Below are 24,567 nucleotides of genomic sequence, written 5' to 3' on the forward strand. Positions count from 1 at the left end.
TCAAATTTAAGTCCCTGTGCATTGTCTATAAAGCAGCACATGGCACTGGCCCAATCTCCCTACAGGAGAAGATTTCTTGGTACAAACCTCAGAGGACTCTTCGGTCCTCGAATGCCTTTTTGTTAAACACTGGCAGGATCAATAAGGCCAGAATGGGAGGTAGGGCCTTCAGTACCGTGGCTCCACGATACTGGAATGAACTCCCTCTGAATATCAGACAGGCTAACTCCTTGATGGAGTTCAGGCGAAATCTGAAAACCTGGCTCTTCCCTAGGGAGAGGCCTATGGCCTTCTAACTTCTCTATCGCCTGCCTGGCTCCCACTCATTGATTTCTCACCTTCTGTCTGTCTCGGTAGTTGCACTTTCTGGTTGGTTTAAAAGTACTGTTTCCATCACAGTCCTAGCGCCAAGATACCCGTAGGGTGATAGCTGCGCGGTACAAAAACTAAATACATACATACATACATACATACATACATACATACATACATACATGCATGACATTTCTCGTTAAATATATTACTTCCACACAACAGTCTGTTTCAATTTCGAAGTGTAGTTCTTTTGTTACATTTTCAGAGTAAGGGTACTTAAATAGTGACCTTTACTTGAACTTCCAGGTTAACGTAACAACTAGACGATTCTTTTTATATAGTTGAGACAACTGACTGTTATCTTCTCGTATGTAGTCACAGGCGTCGAAGCAACAGTTATGCTAATCAATGAAAATGTAAATATCCACAAGTAGGTAGGCCTCACAGAAAATTAGTTAATTCTTATACAAAAGTTCCAAAACACTGCTGTCAAACTCTTTGCAAACCTAAGGAAAAGAGAGCTTACAAACCCCATTCACAGTGGATTCCACGGGCTACCAGTTTGGGTACAGATTTAAATTAAGATTTCACCCATACCAACTGTGCTTCTCCCTCCCTCCCCCTGCAGAAAGATTTCTCCATACTTGTCCAAAAGATCTTTCAAATCGAGAGACTTCAGGTTGAAAAAAAACTGACATTAGTTTAGAGGAAGGAATTTGTTTGTCAAAGTAGCATTTGGACAGTCTCCTCTTCTGCTTCAGAAAGCACCCCACTTCATTGTCTGCTGGAAGGTCCTCAAAATCTTCATTGAGGATTTGTTGGAGAGAGAGGTTGGCTACCCAAAGTGCAATTGCCAGTTTAAGGGTTAATGTTCTCATAGCATAGGCTCTGATTTTTATACTTTCCAGTAAGATATGTGAATAGAGAATTTTTAAACAAAGATCAAAGCTGTACCGCCTTTGTACATCACCTTTAAAAACATTAGTTCTTCTGTAAGTCTAATGGTGTTAGCATGGGTAAAATTATAACACATTAGGCTTATTTTTTGTGTGTGATTCTTTTGTTCTTTTTGATCTCAGACTTTTGAGGATAATATAAGAAAGAACCGTACTGTCATCAGCAACTGGATAAAGTATGCACAATGGGAGGAAAGCCTCAAGGAAGTTCAAAGGTAAGTGTTATGTATTTGGAGTTGTGTTTACTTAAATACTATGGGGTCTATTACGATGCCACGGCAACGGCTAAAGGGACCGCTCGCCATATGTGCGGCGGTCCCGCCATTCAAATCGGGATGCGCCCACCACACTGGCGGGCGCATCCCGCATTTTGTACATTGCGACGGGCGGTGCTGTAAGCAGCACCCGCCGCAATGTACAAAATGCATGTAGTGCCTTAGCATGCACAACATGGCAGGCACCACGCGATGCCTGCCACCTTGTGCATGCAAATGCAGGGGGTTCCGTAGGTACCCCCATGTGCACCCCTCAACCCCCAACACTCTGGGTGCTCGCAAGGGACCCCCTACATGAAGGACCGCATGCCTTTCCATGCGGCAACGCAACCATGGAAAGGCTCACCTCCGCATGCCTCATAATATGGATGGCGGTGTCCTGCAGACACCGCCACCATATTATGCCCCTTTTCCGCCCTGTCGACTCGTCGATGGGAGGAAAAACCGGCGGATGGTCAATCCCATCCGTGGCGGACCCCCCAGCCATCCTAATATGGCGGGGGGTCATTCTGGCATGGATGGCGGGTGGATCGCTCCCGCCTAATAGGCCCCCAAGATGGGTTTTACAACTCCTTCGTTAGATTTGTTTAGAAAGTATTGTTTCCTTTGTGTACATTGTGAGATGAAGTATCTAAACTGTACTTTTTGTTTTGCTTCCCATTTTCCTTCTACAATTTTGTCTTGCAGGGCACGGTCCATATACGAGCGGGCTCTCGATGTGGACTACAGAAATATCACCCTTTGGCTCAAGTATGCCGAAATGGAGATGAAGAACCGCCAGATAAATCATGCTCGCAACATCTGGGATCGGGCCATCACCACCCTCCCTAGGGTCAATCAGTTCTGGTAAGTCATGTACCTGTAATGATGCATGTTAGAAATGGGGATCTCCAGTTGGCAGCGGCTGGCGTCGATGTCGAAATAGGGATCCTTCTTCCTAAGTCAGAGTAAGGGGCTACACCCTTTGATAACCCTTGCTCAACCCAGTGGTAATGTAGCACGAGCAGACAGGCCTATCTCAGAGGCAGTGTGTGAAGCATTTATGACCATACACAATAACGCAGTGAATACACTACAAAGGGACACCACACAAGTAGTTATAGAAAAATAAGTATCTTTATATAGGCTTAACACAAGGCTCAAACACGATCAAGAAACCACAATGCACATAATTGCAGATTCACTTCACTTCACAGGGGCACGGCACGGCACGCAGCCTCACAAGGAAGCCGGGGTGATGACAGGCGGACTCGCAGCGGCCACAGCTCCCCGCTGTAGCCGTCCGTGGCGTGCACTCAGGATAATCCTGAGACGGGGCTTAAAGGCGGGCACCCAGCGGCACCCGCAGGTGATGGCAAGATCCTCGAAGTGGTGACTAGTGCAGGCACTCAGCGGCACAGCTCCTCAGCTGCAGCGGCCCACAATAGCGATAGCGATGATTCTCGTAGGACGGCTAACGCGGGCACTCCGCGGCACAGCTCCTTATCTGCAGCGGCCCACAATAGCGATGATTCGCGTAGGACGGCAAATGCGGGCACTCGGCGGTGCAGCTCCTCAGCTGCAGCGGCTCACAATAGCGATAGCGATGATTCTCGTTGGACGGCAAATGCGGACACTCCGCGGCACAGCTCCTTAGCTGTAGTGGCCCACAATAGCGATGATTCTTGTAGGACGGCAAATGCGGACACTCAGCGGCACCTCTCTTCAGCTGCAGCGGCCCACAGTAGCGATGATTCTTGTAGGACTGCAAATACGGACACTCAGCGGCACAGCTCCTCAGCTGCAGCGGCCCACAATAGCGATAGCGATGATTCTCTTAAGATGGCAAATGCGGGCTCTCAGCGGCAACAGCTCCTCAGCTGCGGCGGCCCACAATAGCGATCACGATGATTTTGGTTACGCAGGCAAATGCGGGCTCTCAGCGGCAACAGCTCCTCAGCTGTAGCGGCCCGCGATAGCGATGATTCTCGTAGGACGGCAAATGCGGGCTCTCAGCGGCAACAGCTCGCCAGCTGCGGCGGCCCACAATAGCGATCACGATGACTTTGGTAACACAGGCAAATGCGGGCTCTCAGCGGCAACAGCTCCTCAGCTGCGGCGGCCCACAATAGCGATGCGATGACTTTCAGCCCGCGTTCCCCGCAGTAGAACCAGAGGCTCTGGAATTCTCAACAGAGGCCTCACCTGCGAGTAGAATCCCTCTCAAATAGGAATCCAGACGGCTGATGGGTGAAGTTTAATGTCCCTGAGACTTCAGCTGGAGTCAAGCTCAAATCCGGCCCTTGGGTATTTGCTTCAGAAAGATGGATAAAAGTTTCAAAGTCCTTTCCCTCTGGTTACACGGGAGAGGTTCGTCTTGACATCCAGAAGTAACACACCGTGTAGGGGTTTTAGCACAGATCTTTATACCCCAAAAGTCTTTGTTCTCAAAAAGTCACAAATCACTGAACCCAGCCAGAACCAGTTTGGTGTCGTCCTGGAGCACTTTTTTTTACGAGGCTACATCCTGCCTTTCAGGGAGAGGGGGTCTGCCATCAGACGCACAGAGGGAGGTGAAGCCATCATTCACCTTGCCAGGCACAGCCGTGCTCAGATCAAAGGGTCACTCCTCCCCATACTCCAACTGCAGATCTCTCTATTTAATACAGGTCGGTCTCAGCCTGCCCTGACCCTCCAAAACCAGACAGCCAATACACATAACAGCAGAGCACACGGGAAGGCTTAGTCAAGTAAATACCTACTTCCCAAAAGTGGTAGTTTTAAACACAGAATAAAAATAATCGTAACTAAAAGATGCACTTTAATATTTGGAGCTCATGCATACTAAATTCAACTTTCCTATCAAGTTCCTTGGGTCAGTTAGGATTATTTCATCACCAAAAACCTGCTCTATATCTCAGGATAAAAAATCATGGGCATTCCCCACATCTCTTACTGTTGATAATACTTCAGGTATAGCTAGACCATGCTGTACACTTGGGGTGCTCCTATCCTCATTTAAAAATCTTTGTGACTATCTCCCACAAACAATATCCTGTGTGTATTTCTCACTTCACGCAATTTCTCTCCTCCATCACCAAAAAAGTGTGTGAAAGGGGAGGAGGCACCTCACGGAAACACCCTCCAGGGAGCTGCTGACAGGTTCTCATCAGTGTGCTCCACTTATCATCATCAGCAGCCTCCACACCATATAAATTATATAATGTATGTGAAAAATTGTGCACAACTTAATTGAAACAAAAATCGTGAAAAAACCTGACCACCTCATGTAAGAGCAATGGGAAGGAATTTTTGTAGCTCCCACACTATAAACACGAGCTAAACAACCACTGGCACTATCTCCAATTTTATTTGCTGCTTCAGTTTGTGTAACCAGGTGTTGCAGCACAGCTGAGTAGCATTGGGCTACTCAGCTGGGAACCTGATGATGAAGCATGACACCAACTTGGTTGGTGTGTGAGGGTTCTTTTAATAAACCCTTGTGGTGCCAGGCACTACAGTGTTGGACAACCTGTTAGATTGGTCCGTCCAAGTTGTTTTTCAAAAGTTAGCAACGTGCCATTGACATGTTTCCATGAAAAAATGAAGATTAAAAAATGTGACTGCAAAAATGAAGACCATGCAAAAATATGTACATAAAAATATTGACATCTTAAAACATCCTCAGGTACAGCCAAACTTACTAGCCACGTGTTCTAAGTTACACGGTTTATGCCAGCAATATCATATCCAGAGGCACATTCCTAATGGTGGGATATGTTGCACGTTAATATTGTTCTCCATCGTTATTTTTGCAGGGTACATTTTATTTTCGAAACTTTATTTTTGTAATCTATATTTCTATATTTTGAATACTATCCTATTTTGTAATCTATTTTCTACATATTATTATGTAATGGGTATTCTGGGTCCACAGTGTGTTTTTTAAACATCAAAGATCTTTAAATGGGGTTCTATTGAGAGGTAGACACTACCTTACACTTTTGGAGAACATTTTATGGTCCTCCGGTACTGGGGGCAGTTTTAATCAATCCCCCTCCACATTTGTAAGTGTATCAGTATTTAGCACCGACTAGCCGTTTATCTGGAGTTTTGTGTCAAGAAAAGTGGGCATTCCTTTCCTTGAGGAAGGCCCTATGGACTATGCAGTAGTTTATATTGTTGTTCCTTTTAGACAGTGAGTAACGAACTTTCCTATAGTCTTCTTAGGACTTCTCCAAACAGGTCTTAGTGAAATTACTGATGGCAGAAAAGGCTGAGTTACCAAATTCATCATATATGTAAAAGAAATGTGAAAATAGCCTATTTGTCTTACAGTTGAAGAAATGCATAGAAAGACAAAGGCCCAGAGATATTTTGTTTTATAAAAGTCCACCTGCTCACTTTATCACTTGCTTGGTATAATCTAGTGCTACCACCGGGAAGGTAAATCGTATTTATTTTCAGGCTGTTGCAGCATGTATTCATGTTCTCTCATCTCGCAGGTTTTCAGTCCACCTTTTTCACTTTTGGATGGCTTTTATTTTTTTAAAAGGTACAAATATACGTACATGGAGGAGATGCTGGGCAATGTCGCTGGAACACGGCAGGTGTTTGAGCGCTGGATGGAGTGGCATCCTGAAGAACAGGCCTGGCATTCCTATATCAATTTTGAGCTGAGGTACAAAGAGGTGGATCGAGCACGCTCCATTTATGAGAGATATATCCTTTTGAACCGTAATGGTTGTTTGCTCAGTGGTTAATTTCTGAAGTTGCTAACTGAAGTAGACCTCTATCTTGGAATCACTCAAGTTAGCCTTCTATTTAAAGCAGATTAAAAATTGTGAAGTCAATTGTTCATGTTCAGCAGAGGTTTAGTAAGATCTTTTACCTTTTACCATATTCTTTTTGATGTGAAATTTATACTTTTGTATGCTTATAAGAACAATGTTATACTTTTGTATGCTTATAAGAACAACATTCTATAACTACAGTATGTTCCTGCTTGTGTGATAGCCAGAAGACAACATGGCAGACTGAGTCTTTTTTTAACACTGGAACAAAATATAAATGGCGGAAATTAAGATGGTCAGAACAGGTGCAATATATGAATTAAATATTAATGGGTTTAGAGCCCAGTGATCTCACACTCTGACACCTTCCATCTCTACTGAGTTGCTAAACTTGTTAGTTATTGCCTCTGAATTGGAACCTTTTTTGACTGCTATTTAACTGTCATAAATCCCCTCTTGCTTGTATAGCTCTGTGCTGCTTTCAGAGTTAGTTTTGCATAGTGCCTTACCCAACCCTGAGTTGCATATAAAAGACCCGTGTATAGTGCTGTATTAGTAGAAAAGGTCCACCACTTTTGGAAGACCATTAAAATGGTAGCCAACTACCAGAAATTGCAGACAATTGAGAACCCCACTGTTATTAATCCGGAGTGCACCAGACACTGTCAGGAAGTGAGAAATACATCGGCATAAAACCAAGTGTTTTATTTTCGTGACACCTCCATCAGTTATTCTGTGGATGTGTGAATTTCTATATAGTTCCTTAACATATTGTATATTTGGGCAATATAATTTTCTGTTATTCTAGGACTGCAACGTGGAACTTGTACATTGTGGAACACAGTGTGTAGCCCCTCCCATCTGTAAATGCTTTCATCATGGGCTCCCTCAGATTCAGTTCTGCGCTTCATATGGTTTTATCCTTAATAAAGACTGATCGTCACTCTTTCACTCAGTGTTAGAATTTCATGTAACCACGTCTCCCAACACACATTTATACCTACCAATCAAAACTCCTTCACATCAGACAATGCCCATGCTTACACTCCTGTTACATAACCATATAGTTGTGCGAAATCGGCCTGTTCTGCCTTTCATCATCTGAATGTTATGCATTTCTCATCTGATACCTGTCTGTGGTGCACATTGAACCTCAAGTTAAAGAAGGGCATACTGATGGGCATATTGAAAAGTCTAAGCAGTGATAATAGAGGGTGAGCTATGTCCTCAGTGTTAAATCAGGTCTAAGTAGCTGGCAGGAATCTGGCCTCTTAATGCATGTCTTAAGTTTACAGGTCAAAAGAAAGTAATGTGAACCAGGTACAAGACTCTCCACTGTGTTTCCTATACAAAAGGATGGGAGGGGTTGGGGGAACAAAACCAAGGTTGTTAAATGTAGGCCTAGAGTATGTAGGGGCTGGAGGGGAAGGAGGGAACACAATCAAGACCATGGCTTGCAGGTCTCGCATATAAAGTGGCAGGAGAGTGAAGTAGGAAACAAAACCTAAATTCCTGTAGGAATGACCTCTGCCAATTCAAAAAAGAATTTCGGCCCTATTCAAATTCCAATCATACACTTTGCCCTCAGTGAAAATATGAATCCATATCTTAACATAATATGATAAAATAGTAATTCCAGTCCTACTATATGCAGATGATGCGGTCCCTATAGCCAGAACAGCCAGGGGACTCCAATCCTTATTGGATTCCTTCCTGACCTTCATGGGGTCCCGAGATCTGGCAATCAACAGCGCCAAATCCTAGATCATGCAGGTAGGGGCTCGGCCCACCAAAAAAGTATCCCTTTGTGGTGGGCGCCGAGAAGGTTCCCTTGACAACAGTCTTTCAATACTTGGGGGTTTTGTTGGATGACAGCTTAAAGTGGGGACCCCTTATACAGAAGAAAAAAGGGGAGTTCACACGAATAGCTGCCGCTATATTCAACTTTGCTGCTAAGATGGGCAGGCGCCCAATTGCAGCCATGGGGGTAGCAACTTCCTGTTACGGCAGCGAGATTTGGGGATATACCACCACAGACGCATTGCAGGTGGTTGAGAATAACTTCTTAAAATGCCTGCTGAGCGTGCCAAAAAGTCTATCAAATTTGGGAGTCCATGAGGAATTGGGGGTTCCATTCTTACGCGATACACTTACGTGATACACTAGCACTGCGTCCTCTGGTGTTTTGGCTTAAGTGTTGGTTAAACAAGGAACTCTAGCTCACCCAGCAGATTATAACTGATTGTATGAGCCTTGACCATATGTCTCGAATCCCATGGTTGAAATACATTGGTGGTTGTTCTGCTGAGCTGCGCCGTCCTGATCTTTTTTTAAAAAACCTTCTATTATAGTAAAAAAGGATGTGGAACTGGTTAAGAAAGCTTTCATTTGCGTCAGGAAGCTTGAAAGAGATGAGCTGGAACTACGAGAACCCAGTGTTCGCAAATTTCTGGCCTTTAAAGCCAATCCATCAACTGAGCCATATATTTTGGGAACATTGACTACTTACGAGCGGTTTTTATTGTCCAGGTTCCGCTTTGATCTCTTTTATTTGTTACTTGCCGTTCCAAAAGGGTGCAGCAGAGGACAGGTGTTAGCACACTGTGGTTGCGACCATGTATCCCCTCAGGACTTGTTACACTTTGTTCCTCTGCAATTTTTATGATATACCACGGAGACACTTTTTTCTCCCCCTTTTAAATAGGCTGAATTTTAACCTGGAAGCCCAGCTCTTTTGTATTTGCAGATGCTAAAACCAGACTGTATTTTTTTGTATTGTGGGATATTTGAAATCAGTGGTGAGAACAAGGGCTTGTCTTGAATTTTAGCCATAATAGAGGATGAAGGTATCCCTTTTTTCAGATTATGGACTGTGTTCTGTACTGTACAGTATTTATTGATATGAATTGTAAATTTCTCTTTTTTAATTATACGTAATAATCTGTTTTTATCTACTGTTATAAATTGCAAAATCTCAAAGCAACAGTTTTAACGAGGTGCGGATATGTTGCAACTTTTATGGTTTTTACTGAAAACCGAATAAAGTTGTTTTTGATTGATTGATAGTAGTTGTTATTAGTCTGTGAATACCAGTGTGCTAAATTACATTGTCGGACAGTTCTTTAAATTGAAGTGTGAAGTACTTTGAATATGTTTTTCCAAACTAACACTATGGCAATTTTTTTTCTTCTTCTTAATGCAGATGCTTATTATTTTAATCCAGGGAAGCCAATGGCAATGTTATTATGGTTGTGAAAAGCACAATAATAAAAAAAATAGAAAAATGACAGCGAGTAATGTAACTATTTATAAAAACTCTTTAACTGATCACATTGCTTACGATAAATACATTTGATAACGCTTTAGGCTCAGGGCCAAACCTTTTAATCACCATTGGTAAAAGTCTTGTGAAATGATTTTAAAAAGTTAAAGGCATTATTAGTAAAATGACAGGTAGCTTTTCATTTTAAAGATACAAATCGCTGGAAAAGCACAGCACAGAAATATGTTAAACGAAAATAACTGGGAGCAAGAAGCAGGGGCAAAACAGGAGAACCTGCCACCCTCATTTCAGCCGCTTTTGATTAGAAATTCCCTTCAAACTCCCTACCTATGGGGAGATCAATAATCAATTCCCCATGAACTAATTAAAAACTGAATTTAGTGAAGTCAATATCTTACAGAGTTGAATGAGAACTGAAAGGTATTGTCCACAAGCCCAGTGCAAGCGGTCCACAGTAGGTACACGGATGATAGGAACCCTTGACGAAGGTTTGACAACCGGGCCAACCTCCCTCCGCCTTCCCGAGGGGTTTGAAAATACCCACTGGCAGGATACATTTTGACCAGCAAGTATTAACTGCCTGTGCATGCCTATAATTTCGTGTGCATGCTGTAATAATAAGGAACTTATGAGAAAAGAAACCTCACCGGGGTAGTATTAATAAAACCGACCCACCCTGACAAAACATCCAAGACCTTGTAGGGGCAGAAATATATTGTCACTATACGGGTCATAGGACCATTGTATCCTTATTGCCCCTTCTATAGTTTATTTTAATCATTTCCAATCCACCACGCTAATAAAGGGATACCTTGGGAGCAGATGAGGAATTTTTATTTGCACGTAACTTCCCAGGACACACTGATATACAAAGAGCTCTCTAGAACACGATTGAGCCCTCCTTGACTTATAGGGGTCAGGGTGCACCCGATGATGAATCTTGCCACTTTTAGAGTGGGTGAGGATTGTATATACCACAAGCATTTACAATGCAATAAGTCTCGCAATGACATTGTTTTGAGCTATTGGCATTTGTAAATGACAATGCCTTCTATTTGAGCTATTGGGATTGCAAATGACAATGCCTTTTATTTGTTTTAAAAACCAAAAGGCATTGTCATTTGTAATGCTAATAGCTTAAACTTTGGCAAATGTGCACCTTTACTGTACATTTTGCACGATTTAATTGACCCAAGGCAGCACTGCGCAGTGTATGTTGTGTGATGGATATTGGCGCATTTATTGCACAGGATCTCTGCTGAAGCAGGCATCCGAGCCGGCACGGCCAATTGGGTCTTGAACTCCTTCAAGCTTAACCTTCTGAGACCCTACGTTCCCGCTTTGAAGCCTCGCCCCAAGCAGAGAGCGAACAGAGGCCGCGGTGCTTCAAATTCCAAACAAAGGCCCCGGGACTGGCCATTTGAGGCCGTAGACTGGAGACGAGAGGCCTTTCAACATTAACAAGTTGGATTAATAAATAAAAGATAAAACAAAAAAAAAGTATTTAACATTTTTTTTTTTTACACTATTCCAATGCTCCTACACTGAAGCCCTTACAGGCTTACACCCTTTCATGCAGATAGTTCACCGCAAATAGAGTCGGAGAGGAGTCCATTTAAAAGTGAGAGATGGACTGGGTTTGGGGTGGGAGGAGGGGAGAGCGGGCATTTGAGGGTGAGATAGTTTGGCGAATAGAGACAGGCAGAGTTTGGGCTTGAGGAAGAGGAGGCATTTTAGAAGAGAGAGACAGACAGACTTTTGGGGTGGAAGGATGGATGTTTGGGATTAAAGCATCTCAAAGTAATACTTTATAAACACTAGAAAACCAACAAAAACGGAGACCGGCTTCAGTCAAGTACACACAAAACGAAAGAAGTTGTTTACGAGGTGCGGCAACTGGTCCCCGGCCCTTCCCCAGGGAGGATCTTTAGCCTACTGTAAACAAAGCTTGCGGTTTAAAAAGTAACACCAGGAGGTACCTGGCAAGTGATTACGGCCCACAATACTTTGGTTCTAGTACACGTCAAAGAAATCACCAAACTAGCCTTTTAAACACAGACGGGCATGTTAATTCTCTACACCAACGTTGTTCTTTGTACCCCTCCTCCTTCCCTGTTGTGCTTGCCAGCGTTTTCCCTCCTGTACATCTCCCCTCCCCTGCAGTTGTTCTTTGTCGCCCTTCCCCTTCCCTGTTATGCTCACCTGTGTGTGCTCTTCCTATTGTCTCATGTAGTCGTGTAACTGCAGCGCTGGAGGGCCTGCAATTCTACTCCACAACACAATTCCGCTACACACCAAATATATCCAATTCACAACACCCCCATAGATGTACGGTGAGTGAGTATATATGGGACAGAGTCTGTCTGCTAACGAAGCGCTTTGGTGCGTCAGTTTAGAAGTATTCTTATGGCTCCAGAGCTCCTTCAATGCACTCTTACTGTGGGCCCCGCGTGCGCTGCCTGGGAGTGCTTTAAATGAAAATATAAAGTGCTGGTACTCTCCCATTAAATATATTGCAGCTTTGTTGACAAGTGCAGGTACTCTCTCTTTCACCTTGAAGTGCAGGTACTCCGCACCGGACAGTATCTGCCCATTTAAAGCACTGTTTTCAGCATAAGAGCCCTAGCATTAAGGGGTCGAGACTCGGGTGAATCCTTGAGTGTGCGTGTGTACCGAGGTAAAAATTCAAAAAATGCTCATGTTCTGAATTTATCCCGGGCTCGAAGCGAAACACTGCGGGGAACGGGGAGCCGCACGCTCGGGAGAGGTACCATGGTAACAATTAAAAAAATGCTCCTGCTCTGGATTTAGCCCGGGCTCAAAGCAAAACCCTGCGGGGGAAGGAGGTGCCGCACGCTCGGGGGAAGCCGCACCGAGGCCCTAAGAGCCAAACAAGTGAAAACAAGCAAGACACGCCCTTGGGACAGCGAGTCCACAGTGTGTCTTGCTCACACTGCCTGCAAGCGCCAGTTGGCTCTCTAATTGGTTGACAAGGTTCACCAATCACAAAACATATTTGGTAGTTGCCAACCAATCGGAGAGCCGACTGGCCCGTGCATGAGCAAGACACTCCGTAGACTCGCTGTCTCATGGGCGTGTCAAAAAAAGCCACAGGGCGGTAACCAAAAACGCTGCAAACAAATCAGAACACAACATTTTAAATAAATATCCACATTGCCCAATTGAAAGTATGGGCGGTAACAGAAGTCCCTCTACAGAAAATACCTCTACCCCAATAAATCTCTCGCTGCGCAAGCAGTGCTGCGCACTGCAACGCTAGGCGCGAGACCTAAAAAGGATTCTTTTTCCTTTTTTCCCACTTCTCACTGAGGTGGTGTCCAGTCGTGGTACGCACCCCCCTCATTTTGTTAATAGGCAGAGGAATACTCTGATGTTTGTTGTGTGATTCCAAGGAGAACATATCCCCGGCATCCCTTGGTGTACAAGAAGATCCCCATACCCTTCCGGTTGAAAGGTCTTTTGACCTCCCTTACCATAGTTTAAAGAATAATGTTAATTGGTCAAATAAAATGTGTAGTTAGAAATCTGTTTAAGATTCTGCTGTTAATTGTTTACCGATATTCAAAGTGTTTTTTGCCGTCAATGTGAAGGTGCTGTTTACCCAAATGGCTATTAATTACAATTACAGTTATATAGGTGTTTTTCATAGATGTTTTGAACTCTTGTCCAAAGAATATCACAGCACAGCCATTATCGAATGTGTCATTTTTAAGATGTACTAAAAATAAATGATGACATATTTTCATGTTATTTAAAACATATTACTTATATTTCTGCTACTACTTCAGTACTGTCGTGAGCATGAAGGAGCACTTGCACGTCTGATGAGTGGTCATAATGAGCATGAGTAAATTAAGTTCCCATGAGGCACAGGGTCAAAACTGGATTTGCATATGACTGGGTCTAAAGTGGGGTGGCATGGCGAGCAAAAGAACAATGGATTTAACCCAGATCTATTGACTAGGGGTGAATGTTTGATTTGCTCTGCATTCCATCCATCATCTGTGTGTCTTTTGCTTTATAAATATTAGTGTCAGCAAAAATGAGTCTGCTTGAACATAAATAAGGATGCTAAAGATCCAGTTTCAAAAACTGTATTGCCTATATGCCTTCACCCTATTTGCCTTACTTGAGGTTTCTGTACTATTATTTTCTGAAATGGCAGCAGGCACTTCTACCATAATCAAATCTATAGGTTCGAGGCATGTGGGCTGCTGAATTCATATCTGTGCATAGATCGCCGCCTAGTGTTGGGTCCGGATGTTTGCACGTTGTTGTCCTGGAAGAGTCTTCGAAGTATCCTTGGATAGGTGACTCCTCCCCTGGACTACAGTGCGCATGGGCATCCTCTCCATCCTCAGATTGTTTTTTTCCGCCATTGGGTTCGGATGTGCTATCTTAGCTCAAGTTAGGAAAATATTTGGTCGAGGCCAAAAGGCCTTTAGTTCGCGTCGGTACTGTTTATCGATCGGGTTTCGATAGCATTTTGTTAGTTTACTAACTTTCAGCACCGATTTCTTTCGCATTTACCTGTCCATCGACTACTTCGACGATGGAATCCAGGACGCCATTCAAAAGGTGTCCGGTATGCAATGCGAAGTACCCACACATCGACGTCCATCCGGTGTGCAACAAATGCCTTTCGCCGGACCACGACGAATCGACATGCATGGCCTGTGCCCGGTTCCGTTCCAAGAAGACTCTAAGGAACCGAAGAGCGGCGAGACTCGAGGCGCGGCACGCGGCACCGGCCCCAACAGACATCTTCGACGAGGCCGACGTCGAAGAATTAGAAGTCATACCCTCCAGTCCCGTTTCCGAACACGACCCCGGATCGGACGAGGGCGGTGAGTCACTCTTCCACAGAGGTGAAGACGACACCGAGGTAGGAGACGACGAGGAGGCCTTAGGGGCCGAAGAGAGTAGCTCCAATGATGAACAAGGCCTACCTGTTCAAACCGAAGAAACACCAGCGCCACAGCCTTTGGCTCCGGTCGAGGGATCGCCTTCGGGCCTTACCCGAGACCCATCCCGTAGTTCTTCGGCCCCGCCCTCGGGCCCGGCCTCGGACGTTCAGCAGCAGCCATTGCTGCATAAGCCAGCTGGTTTCCCTACCACAAAACCGAAACCGAAAGCTGCTCCGGTTCATACGAAACCGAAACTGAAAGTAGCGCTAGTGGGATCGAGGCCTTCCACGCCTTCGACGCCAGCGCAACGCGTCGGCACCGACCGCACCAAGAGGGACTTCGGTGCCGAACTGGAATCGGGCGACATCGGAGTCGACAAGCGGAAAAAGGCCATCGGCACCGAGAAACCTACTCGGCTACCGACGCCAACAACACCGAGGGCAATACCGCCCGCTTCGCCTCGCGTCGCTCCCTTGACGACGCAGATGCCTCACCTATCGAGGACGTCGACGGTGATCGCCACACCTCGACTCGAGGACCCGCCGGCGCCGAAAAAATCCACGCCCGGCTCTACGAACCTGCCCGGTGCCAAAGCCTCAAAGACGCCCCAAGTGCGGCCTGCTGCGACGCAAAGCAACAAAACCAAGGCGGCCCTCAAAGACCCGTCGGGTTCCGGCCCGATCGGGGCTCCAGCAACCTCTACGGGGCCAGCCAACATTACCTTCGGCTTGCCTCCGTCAACAATCCCCAAGATGTTCCAACTCAGGACACGGGTTACCCAGACTCCGGTTCCACCGGACGAGACGTCTCCGTCACGGGTCATCGACGCCGACACTGGCAGGATGATTCTCCACGACCGAAGGATAACTTCGGAACCGCCATTGGACCCTTTCAGGATCCCACTAAAAAGGAAGCTGCCGGTGGAATCAGAACCTCTCCTTTATGAACCGTTCCATTCCTCCTACCAGGATCCACACCGGTTCTCCCCCACGCGCTCCGACACGGATGCATTGGAGGACTACATGGATGACCAAGCACCCTACCATGTAGACACAGACCCTGATGACCAGCAGGACCCTGATCAAACTTGGGGCGACCCTGCAGACCCCAGTGCGCCTCTCGATACACAGGACCCACAACTCTATGGGGCAAAAACATCTCCAACGGAGGATACTGCGGCGTTCAACGCTCTTATTGAACGTGCTGCGAATAACCATGGGGTACAGCTTCACTCAGATACCATCGAGGATGACTTTCTAATGGACACTTTTGCATCCTCAGAAAGACATGTAAAAACTCTGCCAATGCTTAAGGGGGTCCTCAAACCAGCTAAGGACATTTTCAAGGAACCCACCAGGGCACGAGTGATAAACCCCAGGATTGATAAAAAATACAGATCAGCACCTGGGGATCCTACTTACATCAAAGGACAATTACCACTCGACTCCATCGTCGTAGCGAATGCTCGCAAGAGGGCACACTCGCAAACGACAGGTGACGCTCCACCCCCGGACAAAGAGTCCAAGGTGCTAGAGACCTCCGGCAAGCGAGTTGCCGCACAGGCTGCCAACATATGGAGCATAGCCAACACTCAAGCGCTCCTCGCCCGCTACGATAGAGCGCACTATGACACATTGGAGCAACTACTCCAACATCTCCCTGACCAGTTCAAAGAAGGTGCAGAAATTCTTGTCAGAGAGGGGCAGCTACTCACAAATGCTTCCATCAAATGTGCACTAGATGCTGCAGACACTGCTGCCAGGGCCATAAACACAAGCGTCATGCTGCGACGACATGCCTGGCTACGAATCTCAGGATTCAAGCCTGAGGTACAAAATAACATACTAAACCAGCCCGTCAACCCCGACTATTTATTCGGCCCAGAGGTTGACACCACCCTCGAAAAGATAAAAAAGGACACGGACACTGCAAAGTCCATGGGCGCCCTCCAAACTCAGTCCTTTCGGAGCGGCTCCTTTCGTCGCCCCGGAAACAAGGGGGCAGGTAGAGGACAGGGGTCACAACAAACGTATAACAAAGGCAATACACAGACCACCTACGATAAAAACACCCGAGGTGGATATCGTGGCTCCAGTACAAAGGGCAGAGGACGTGGCTACGGCAACACCAGGTCCTCCCCCAAGAACAAGCAGTGACGCCCTCTCCCTTCCTCCCGACCACATAACACCTGTCGGGGGAAGACTACAAAGGTTCCTGTCCACGTGGAACTCCATCACCACGGACAGGTGGGTCAAAGATATTATAAAATACGGTTACTGTCTGGAGTTAACCTCCACTCCACCCACAATACCACCAAGAAACCGTCCTATGTCCTCAGAGCACTTAACGCTCTTACAGCAAGAGGTGCACAGTATGCTTCTAAAAGGCGCTATAGAGGTCGTCCCCACCCACGAGCAGGGTACAGGGGTGTACTCCCTCTACTTTTTAATTCCAAAGAAGGACGGGTCGCTCAGGCCTATATTAGACCTGAGACCCCTGAACCAGTACATTCTTTCGGAGCATTTTCACATGCTCACCCTACAGCAAGTCCTTCCGCTTCTCAAGCAGGGAGACTTCCTAGCCTCACTGGACCTCAAGGATGCGTACTTTCACATACCCATCCACCCCTCACACAAAAAATACCTCAGGTTCACTGTTCAGGGGCAGCACTATCAGTTCAAAGTCCTTCCCTTCGGCGTGACAACAGCGCCCAGGGTTTTCACGAAGTGCCTAGCTACGGTGGCGGCACATTTACGGAGGCAGCATATACACGTCTACCCCTACCTAGACGACTGGCTCGTTCAAGCGAAGTCAGCCCAGCAATGTGCAAGCCACATGTCCCGCACCATTCACCTTCTTCACAGTCTGGGATTCTCACTAAATTACCCAAAGTCCCATCTCCAGCCCGCACACGTACAACAGTACCTAGGTGCGACTATAGACACTCTGGCGGCCACAGCTCAGCCAAATTTAGTGAGGATCAACAGCATACAACTGCTGATCTCCAAGTTCAAACCCTATCACTCGCTTCCAGCGCGAGTGTTTATGCAGTTGATAGGCACGATGGCCTCCTGCATCTTCATAGTCCCGCACGCGAGGTTACATATGCGCCCACTTCAGGAGTGCCTAGCACGTCAGTGGAATCAGGCTCAAGGACAGTTGAAAGACCTAGTGTTGGTGAGCGGTCGGGCATACAACTCTCTGCATTGGTGGAATCCACAAAACCTTTGCAAGGGCCGACCGTTCCAAGAGCCTGTTCCGCAAATAGTACTGACAGCGGACGCGTCTCTCCAGGGATGGGGAGCTCATGTACTCCACTACACAGTGCAGGGACTATGGACGACACAACAGAAGAAGATGCACATCAACCTTCTGGAACTGATGGCAATCTTCCTGGCCATGAAGGCATTCAAAGTACATCTGTGCAACAAAGTCGTGTTGATCCGGACGGACAACATGACTGCCATGTACTACATACAGAAGCAGGGAGGAACACACTCTCCACAGTTGTCTCATCTGGCTCAGAGCATGTGGAAGTGGGCCATTCAGAGGAACATGTTCCTCATGGCGGAACACCTCCCCGGCAAGGACAACCAGATGGCGGATCTGCTCAGCAGACACAGCCACCAGATGCACGAGTGGGAGTTACACCCATCAGTACTCCAACCGTACTTCCAGCAGTGGGGTCATCCAGAGATAGACCTGTTCGCGACAAGCGAAAACGCAAAATGCCAAAGCTTCGCCGCCAGATTCCCACATCCGCAGTCGCAGGGCAATGCGATATGGATGAACTGGTCCGGCAGATTTGCGTACGCTTTTCCCCCAGCGCCGCTGATACCGCTGGTGGCTCGCAAACTACGACAACACTCCCTGACACTCGTCCTAGTTGCTCCCACGTGGGCACGCCAGCCGTGGTACACCACCTTCCTCGAACTTTCCGTGGTGCCGCATCAAAGGCTGCGGATCAAACCCGCGCATTTGACGCAGAACCATGGAGAGGTTCAGCACCCAGATCCGCAACAGCTGAACCTGGCGATCTGGCTCCTGAAGTCCTAGAGTTTGGCTATCTCAACCTGCCACCTGACTGTATGGACATCATCAAGGAGGCCAGGAGACCCACTACCAGGGCTTGCTATGCAGCCAAATGGAAAAGGTTCGTCATTTATTGCGGTAATAATGACATCGACCCGCTGGACGCATCCATCCACAACATCATCTGTTACCTCTTACACCTATACCGATGCAATCTGGCGTACACCTCTATACGTGTCCATTTGACCGCAATATCAGCCTACCTGCAAACCAGGCAGCACCTCTCTCTATTCAGAGTGCCTGCCATCAAAGCATTCTTGGAAGGGCTCAAACGAGTCATTCCACCTAGTCACCCACCGGCTCCAATGTGGAACCTCAACTTGGTCCTCACACGCCTGATGGGTCCACCCTTTGAACCTCTACACTCATGCGAGATTCAATTCCTTACCTGGAAAGTGGCCTTCCTAGTAGCGATCACTTCCCTAAGAAGAGGTAATATCGCAGTTCCACATGAATCAGACTATTGAACTGCCCGTTTTCTTCCAAAACCCACAAACTGTTGCAGAAAGGGCACTACATACACTAGATGTACGGAGGGCCCTCATGTACTACATCGACAGGACTAAACCATTCAGGAAGACAAAACAACTGTTCGTTGCCTTTGCCCCACACCACAAAGGTAACGCCATCTCCAAAGCAGGGATAGCCAGATGGATAGTTAAGTGTACTCAAATCTGTTATCAAAAGGCAAAACGCACATTAACTATTCCACCACGAGCCCACTCAACACGTAAGTTGGGGGCTTCCATGGCCTTCCTAGGAAATATTCCCCTGCATGATATATGCAGAGCAGCCACATGGTCCACTACACACACATTTACAAAACACTATTGTGTAGATGTGCAGTCAAAACAGCAGGCAGCTGTAGGACAGGCTGTTCTCAAGACACTTTTTCAGACCGCTGCAGCTGGCACGGGTAGCCGCCGCTAATAGAGGGCACTGCTATATATTCTATGCACAGATATGAATTCAGCAGCCCACATGCCTCGAACTGAATATGCTACTTACCAGTATGCATCTGTTCTTGGCATGTAGGGCTGCTGACATTCATATCGCCCTCCCTCCTCCCCGGCGCCTGTCGCAGCTGCAGCTCTCAGAATTACTGCAAGCATGGTCATCACTTTCTGTATCTACTCCATCACTGCCACAATGGCGAAAAACAATCTGAGGATGGAGAGGATGCCCATGCGCACTGTAGTCCAGGGGAGGAGTCACCTATCCAAGGATACTTCGAAGACTCTTCCAGGACAACAACGTGCAAACATCCGGACCCAACACTAGGCGGCGATCTATGCACAGATATGAATGTCAGCAGCCCTACATGCCAAGAACAGATGCATACTGGTAAGTAGCATATTCATTCCCTTTTTTTAATAGAACCTTCATATTTAAACTAGGTTATAAAGAACTGATTCGGCCTCTTGCTGTGAATTTTTAACTGATCAGATCCAGGATTGATAGCGTTTGCCGTGGCCATCTTGAAAGAGTTCAGAGGTTGGGTAGAAAGTTTTTAGTCTGTGCTGAGATTAATGTGAATCAATTCTGTAACAATATACCGCAAACTGATTGTCTGGAAATGTTTGGTCAGACTTGTTAATGGATGCAGCAGCCACTCACAGCACAACTTGGTGTTGCAAATATGAGTCTGCTTTTTGTAAGAGTGGATGCACTATGGCGGTGCTGCCTAAATCACTGCACCTTCCTGCAATTGCAAACATGATTGTCCCGTTGATATTTCAGAGGACTGCCTATAGTGCACAATGTTAGTGTTTGTCTCCCAGTGGTGGCTGATAGTTGTCAGCTGTCTTGTTTTAAGAGCACTAGAGCAATCATTTGTGTATCTCTGCAAGGTGGCTATCATTTTGATGAGGTGTCCAGGTTAACAAAGTCCCCAACGTAGACTGAAAGATAAAAAATAAAATCAGCAATTACTAATTATGTTGGGGCCCTATTTGCAATGAAGCTGCAGTGACATTCAGAACCTCAATGTGCATCCTACCTGTTAGGAAGGTATAATTTTGTCACAAGTTGCTTTAATACTGAGGGAGTTTGCCCAGTCCTGCAGCATGGTACATCTAATCTTGTGTGTTTTGTAAGGTATTAGTCTTTGGATTCATTACGTTTAAATTGAATTTAAAACTCTCAACTGCATAATTAGTGTTTCTTGCTGTCCGTGGACAGGAGGTTCCTTTGACGTCTACAATCTTGCTGTTTTTTTCCTTAATTTCGCTGCACTTGTTCTTGTACACCCTGATGTTAAAAACTGGATCAAATATGCCCGATTTGAAGAGAAGCATACTTACATTGCCCACGCGAGGAAGGTGTATGAGAGAGCAGTTGAGTTCTTTGGCGAGGAACACATGGATGAACATCTCTATGTGGCCTTTGCAAAGTTTGAGGAGAATCAGAAGGAGGTAAGAGCATACACAATTATTCTATTCAATTGTACACCGCTTTAAATAAAACAAAAAACAAAATACAACTTGGAGTAATACCCCGTCCAAAAAGAAAAAAAGATACAACTTGGAGTAGTACCCCCGTGAAGTTTTTCCATTTCATGATGTCAACAAAAGAACTTAAACAGCAGGACAAGGTTCTACTCTTTACTTAAGTCATTTTTACAACACCTGTGAAGCATGACATCTATTTTATTTTTCTTGTTCCTGGGGCATGACGACACCTGTCTGATGTCAAACATCAAGTGATGCGAGGACTAAAATAGGTGTTTAACTGTGAAAAGGAGAGGAGACTCCAAACTCTCCCATAGTGAAAACTAGCTCTCTTATTGAATAAAATGGCTGTTGTTTCGCATATTTCATTACTTCTGAACTGTTACTCTTTGTCCAAAGCACACAGCCCCTCCACTCTTCTGCAAGAATATCATATTTCACAAATAGTCACGCTGGTGGCACGGGTAAATGATGGTCTTGTAGGGTAATTCACTGTGTTGTACCAAGAATGGAAATCTAAATTCCCTGAGTTGGAATCCTTTCTTATGAAGCCCTAGTGGGATCTCTGTGAAGTGTGGACAACCCTTGCTGCCACATTCTTCTGGGTCTTGGTGGCACTAAACTTGAAAGGCCAACTTGCGACATGGGAAAACCAGAATTATTTTTGTTGTTGCTTATAACTGTGTTTCAACATAGTACCAGGCCCCTCTGTTGGCCTGTGAGAGCAACACGCCAACACAACAGCAAATCCTAGTGGGGAACAGTTGAATTGTACTACAGTTCGGTTTTAAACACATAGCTAGTGTAGAGCAGTGTCTTGATGTCTACATTAATTATGTCAAATTACCTAATATAATAAAGCTTTCACATGTACATATATAACTATGAGTTCAGGAAGGGCGATTATAATTTAGAAACATTGGCTTTTTGTAAAGTTTGACATAAATGGCACCACAAAGAGGTACCGCTAAGGTAAACGTTTTTTTGTTTACCTAAAAAGACCAATCGACCTGTCAATCTGTATTATTGCCAGGGAAAATAAAGTACCATTGCAATGCAGGGAAAAACGTGTCTGTATTACATGAGGGAAAAATGCCCTTTGTCAGCTTTTACAGTCGAGGGAGAGGAAGGGTAGACGGGGACGTGAAGTTGTATCCCTCCACAATAGTCTCTTTTGCTGGAGCCGAGCCTTTGGTAGAAGAAGAACCCGCAGATGTCGAGAGAGGCTCACTAGCAAACACATCCAACCCCTGACATGCCCACAGTTCTCGCCTCCTATGAGTGGGAGTCAGAGCAGGTTATTCTGGTGGTGGTGCCCAGTGCACCAGTATTTGTTGGCGCCGAATAAGAAAATATTATACATTAAAACCTCCTGCTTCTGAGGAGAAGGTAGATGCTACAATGTTCTGGCATTGGTCCCAAATACATTTCTCTGTCACAGTTATGCTGTGCCTCTAAATGTCTTTCACAAAGAAGTGAAACAGCAACATTCGGAGGGAGCTGCAGTGGCAGGGTGTAACTCTGGTGTCACCCCCTGCTCTTCCATGGGGGGGGTAGGTAATTCGAGTTCATAAAGATATAAAGGTACAGAGTGGGTGGCAGAGGAATATAGAAAACCTGTGGGGGAGGGAGGGCAGGCAAAATCATTGGATGCTAGAGGAAGGGCAGTAGCATCAGTAAAAATGGAAAGTAAAATTGAAGATTGTGAGCATAAACTGTTCTAATGTGTGACCTGCCTAGAGGCACCAAGAGTTCAGCATTACAACAGAGAAAAACTGACCCTAGCATTTCGTGCCTGTATCAGAAAAATAAACGCTAATGAAGACCCCACTCGTATATAACAATAGAATAACCATGAAGTGAGATTCAAGAGCCAGGCCTACTCTGTTTGGGAAATAGCTTTCAAAATTTAGTTGTAATATTTCATATACTTTTATATTCGGCATGGGCTCGCCAGCAGAGAACTCTTCAAATAGGGCCCAGCTGCTTGTGACATGAGTTCAACAGCAGAGTAATAAAATGTAATGCCCACTTCGAGACAACAAAGATGCACAGTAATCATCTAGCCAGTGCCACTAATAGGTGATGTGAGCACCAGCAGTGACAAGAGTATGAAAGTAGAGCATGACGCACGATTCATTCCTTTGTGGCACTTGTTCAGAAGTAGAGCAGTGAAAATGTAAGGTCCACCCTGAATTGACAATAGTTCAATAGCATAGCATTTGTAATTTCTGGGACCTCCCCTTCTGTTGCTGCTATTTACATGTTTACACATAAAATGAGTTTTAAAAGGCTAGCTCTAAAATAGTGTGGAGTGATGGTAAGGATTGGTCTAGTTAATTTTAGATATGCTTATGATTTAAGAGCAAAAGTAAGCCATGCACTGTAAAAACAGGAATACTTGGCCAAGATAGAAAATTGTTCCAGTGTTTGTAAAGATGTTGCAAAGGAATGGTTTGAGAAGGAGCATAAAAGGCATTCTGAAGAAGTTGATACTCTTTGGAGTTCTCTAGAAATGTTTCCATCTTCATAAGGGTGCTGTACATTCTGCCAAGTTTGTTAAAAATCACTCTGTGATGTGCTCCAAAGTAGTGTAGGGTTTGAAATCTAAAGTGTGTTTGAGCGTTGTTTGAGTGCATTTGCTCCAAAAGTATTTGTAGTGTCCATAGAGGTTTGATGAACAGCAGTGGCTCCCACTGGAGCACTGTGAAACAGGTTGTATTTAGCTAAACGGTTAGCAAAGTTTGAAAACGGTTAGCAAAGTTCAATGTGGTGAGTTCCTTTTAAAATTTGTCTAAATTAAAGGTCACTTAGTCTTCTCTTATCCTGTCTATTGTAAATTGCATAGCTCCCAACTGGTCTCAAGTCACAAGGTTGACCTCAAGCCATTCTGCTTCTTAGTCAATAGCACTAAGCAAAGCTGACCTTGTTGCGCTTTTCTTGAATTACTATGGGCCTCAAATCCTAGTATGCTTAATGCTCTCAGTTGAAAAATCAATGAGCAGCCATGAAAAGCTCCATTGAAATGGGGCCTGTTGACAGCTTTGAGATATAATACAAAGTGCTAATGTCACATATAGTCTTCGTAACTAGAAAGGAACAAGATTGAGGTAGCCTCCACTTCATAAAAGTCAACTTATGAAACATTTTAGGCATGACCATAATCACCCCCAGTACACAACAATTTTTATAAGGCAAGGGACAGTTGTGACAGTGGAATGGCTAAATTTACAATGATATGGAGGTTTACTGAGTTAAACAGTTGTTGTCGAGATCCCAGTTGGGCAGACGGTAAATTTAACCTTTCATTTTTCGAAGTTCACTAAATTGAGTGATAATGAGTTGGTTAATAGTAATTCTATTATATGAAACATAAAAACCACTGTAGCAAACCCTATATTTAAAAAAGCTGTTATTATCATTCATAGTGAATTGCAAAAAGGATGGTCAAAGCAGCAAGGCATAAAACTTGCTGAAACAAATTATAATTGGACAG

At 45.3% G+C, this 24,567-nt stretch overlaps 1 protein-coding gene across 1 annotated transcript in view; it reads left to right on the forward strand.

Annotated features, from left to right (window-relative positions):
• The window catches only part of CRNKL1 (crooked neck pre-mRNA splicing factor 1), a 142,765-nt gene that overhangs the window by 35,944 nt on the left and 82,254 nt on the right, over window positions 1–24,567 (forward strand). Inside the window, exons 3-6 of the mRNA XM_085612418.1 lie at window positions 1,395–1,486; window positions 2,234–2,392; window positions 6,081–6,247; window positions 20,857–21,035. Of these exons, the coding sequence (XP_085468544.1) occupies window positions 1,395–1,486; window positions 2,234–2,392; window positions 6,081–6,247; window positions 20,857–21,035 (597 nt within the window). The remainder of the gene's footprint in view (window positions 1–1,394; window positions 1,487–2,233; window positions 2,393–6,080; window positions 6,248–20,856; window positions 21,036–24,567) is intronic.

This window comes from Triturus cristatus, chromosome 6 (assembly GCF_964204655.1).
Source record: "Triturus cristatus chromosome 6, aTriCri1.1, whole genome shotgun sequence".
NCBI lineage: Eukaryota > Metazoa > Chordata > Amphibia > Caudata > Salamandridae > Triturus > Triturus cristatus.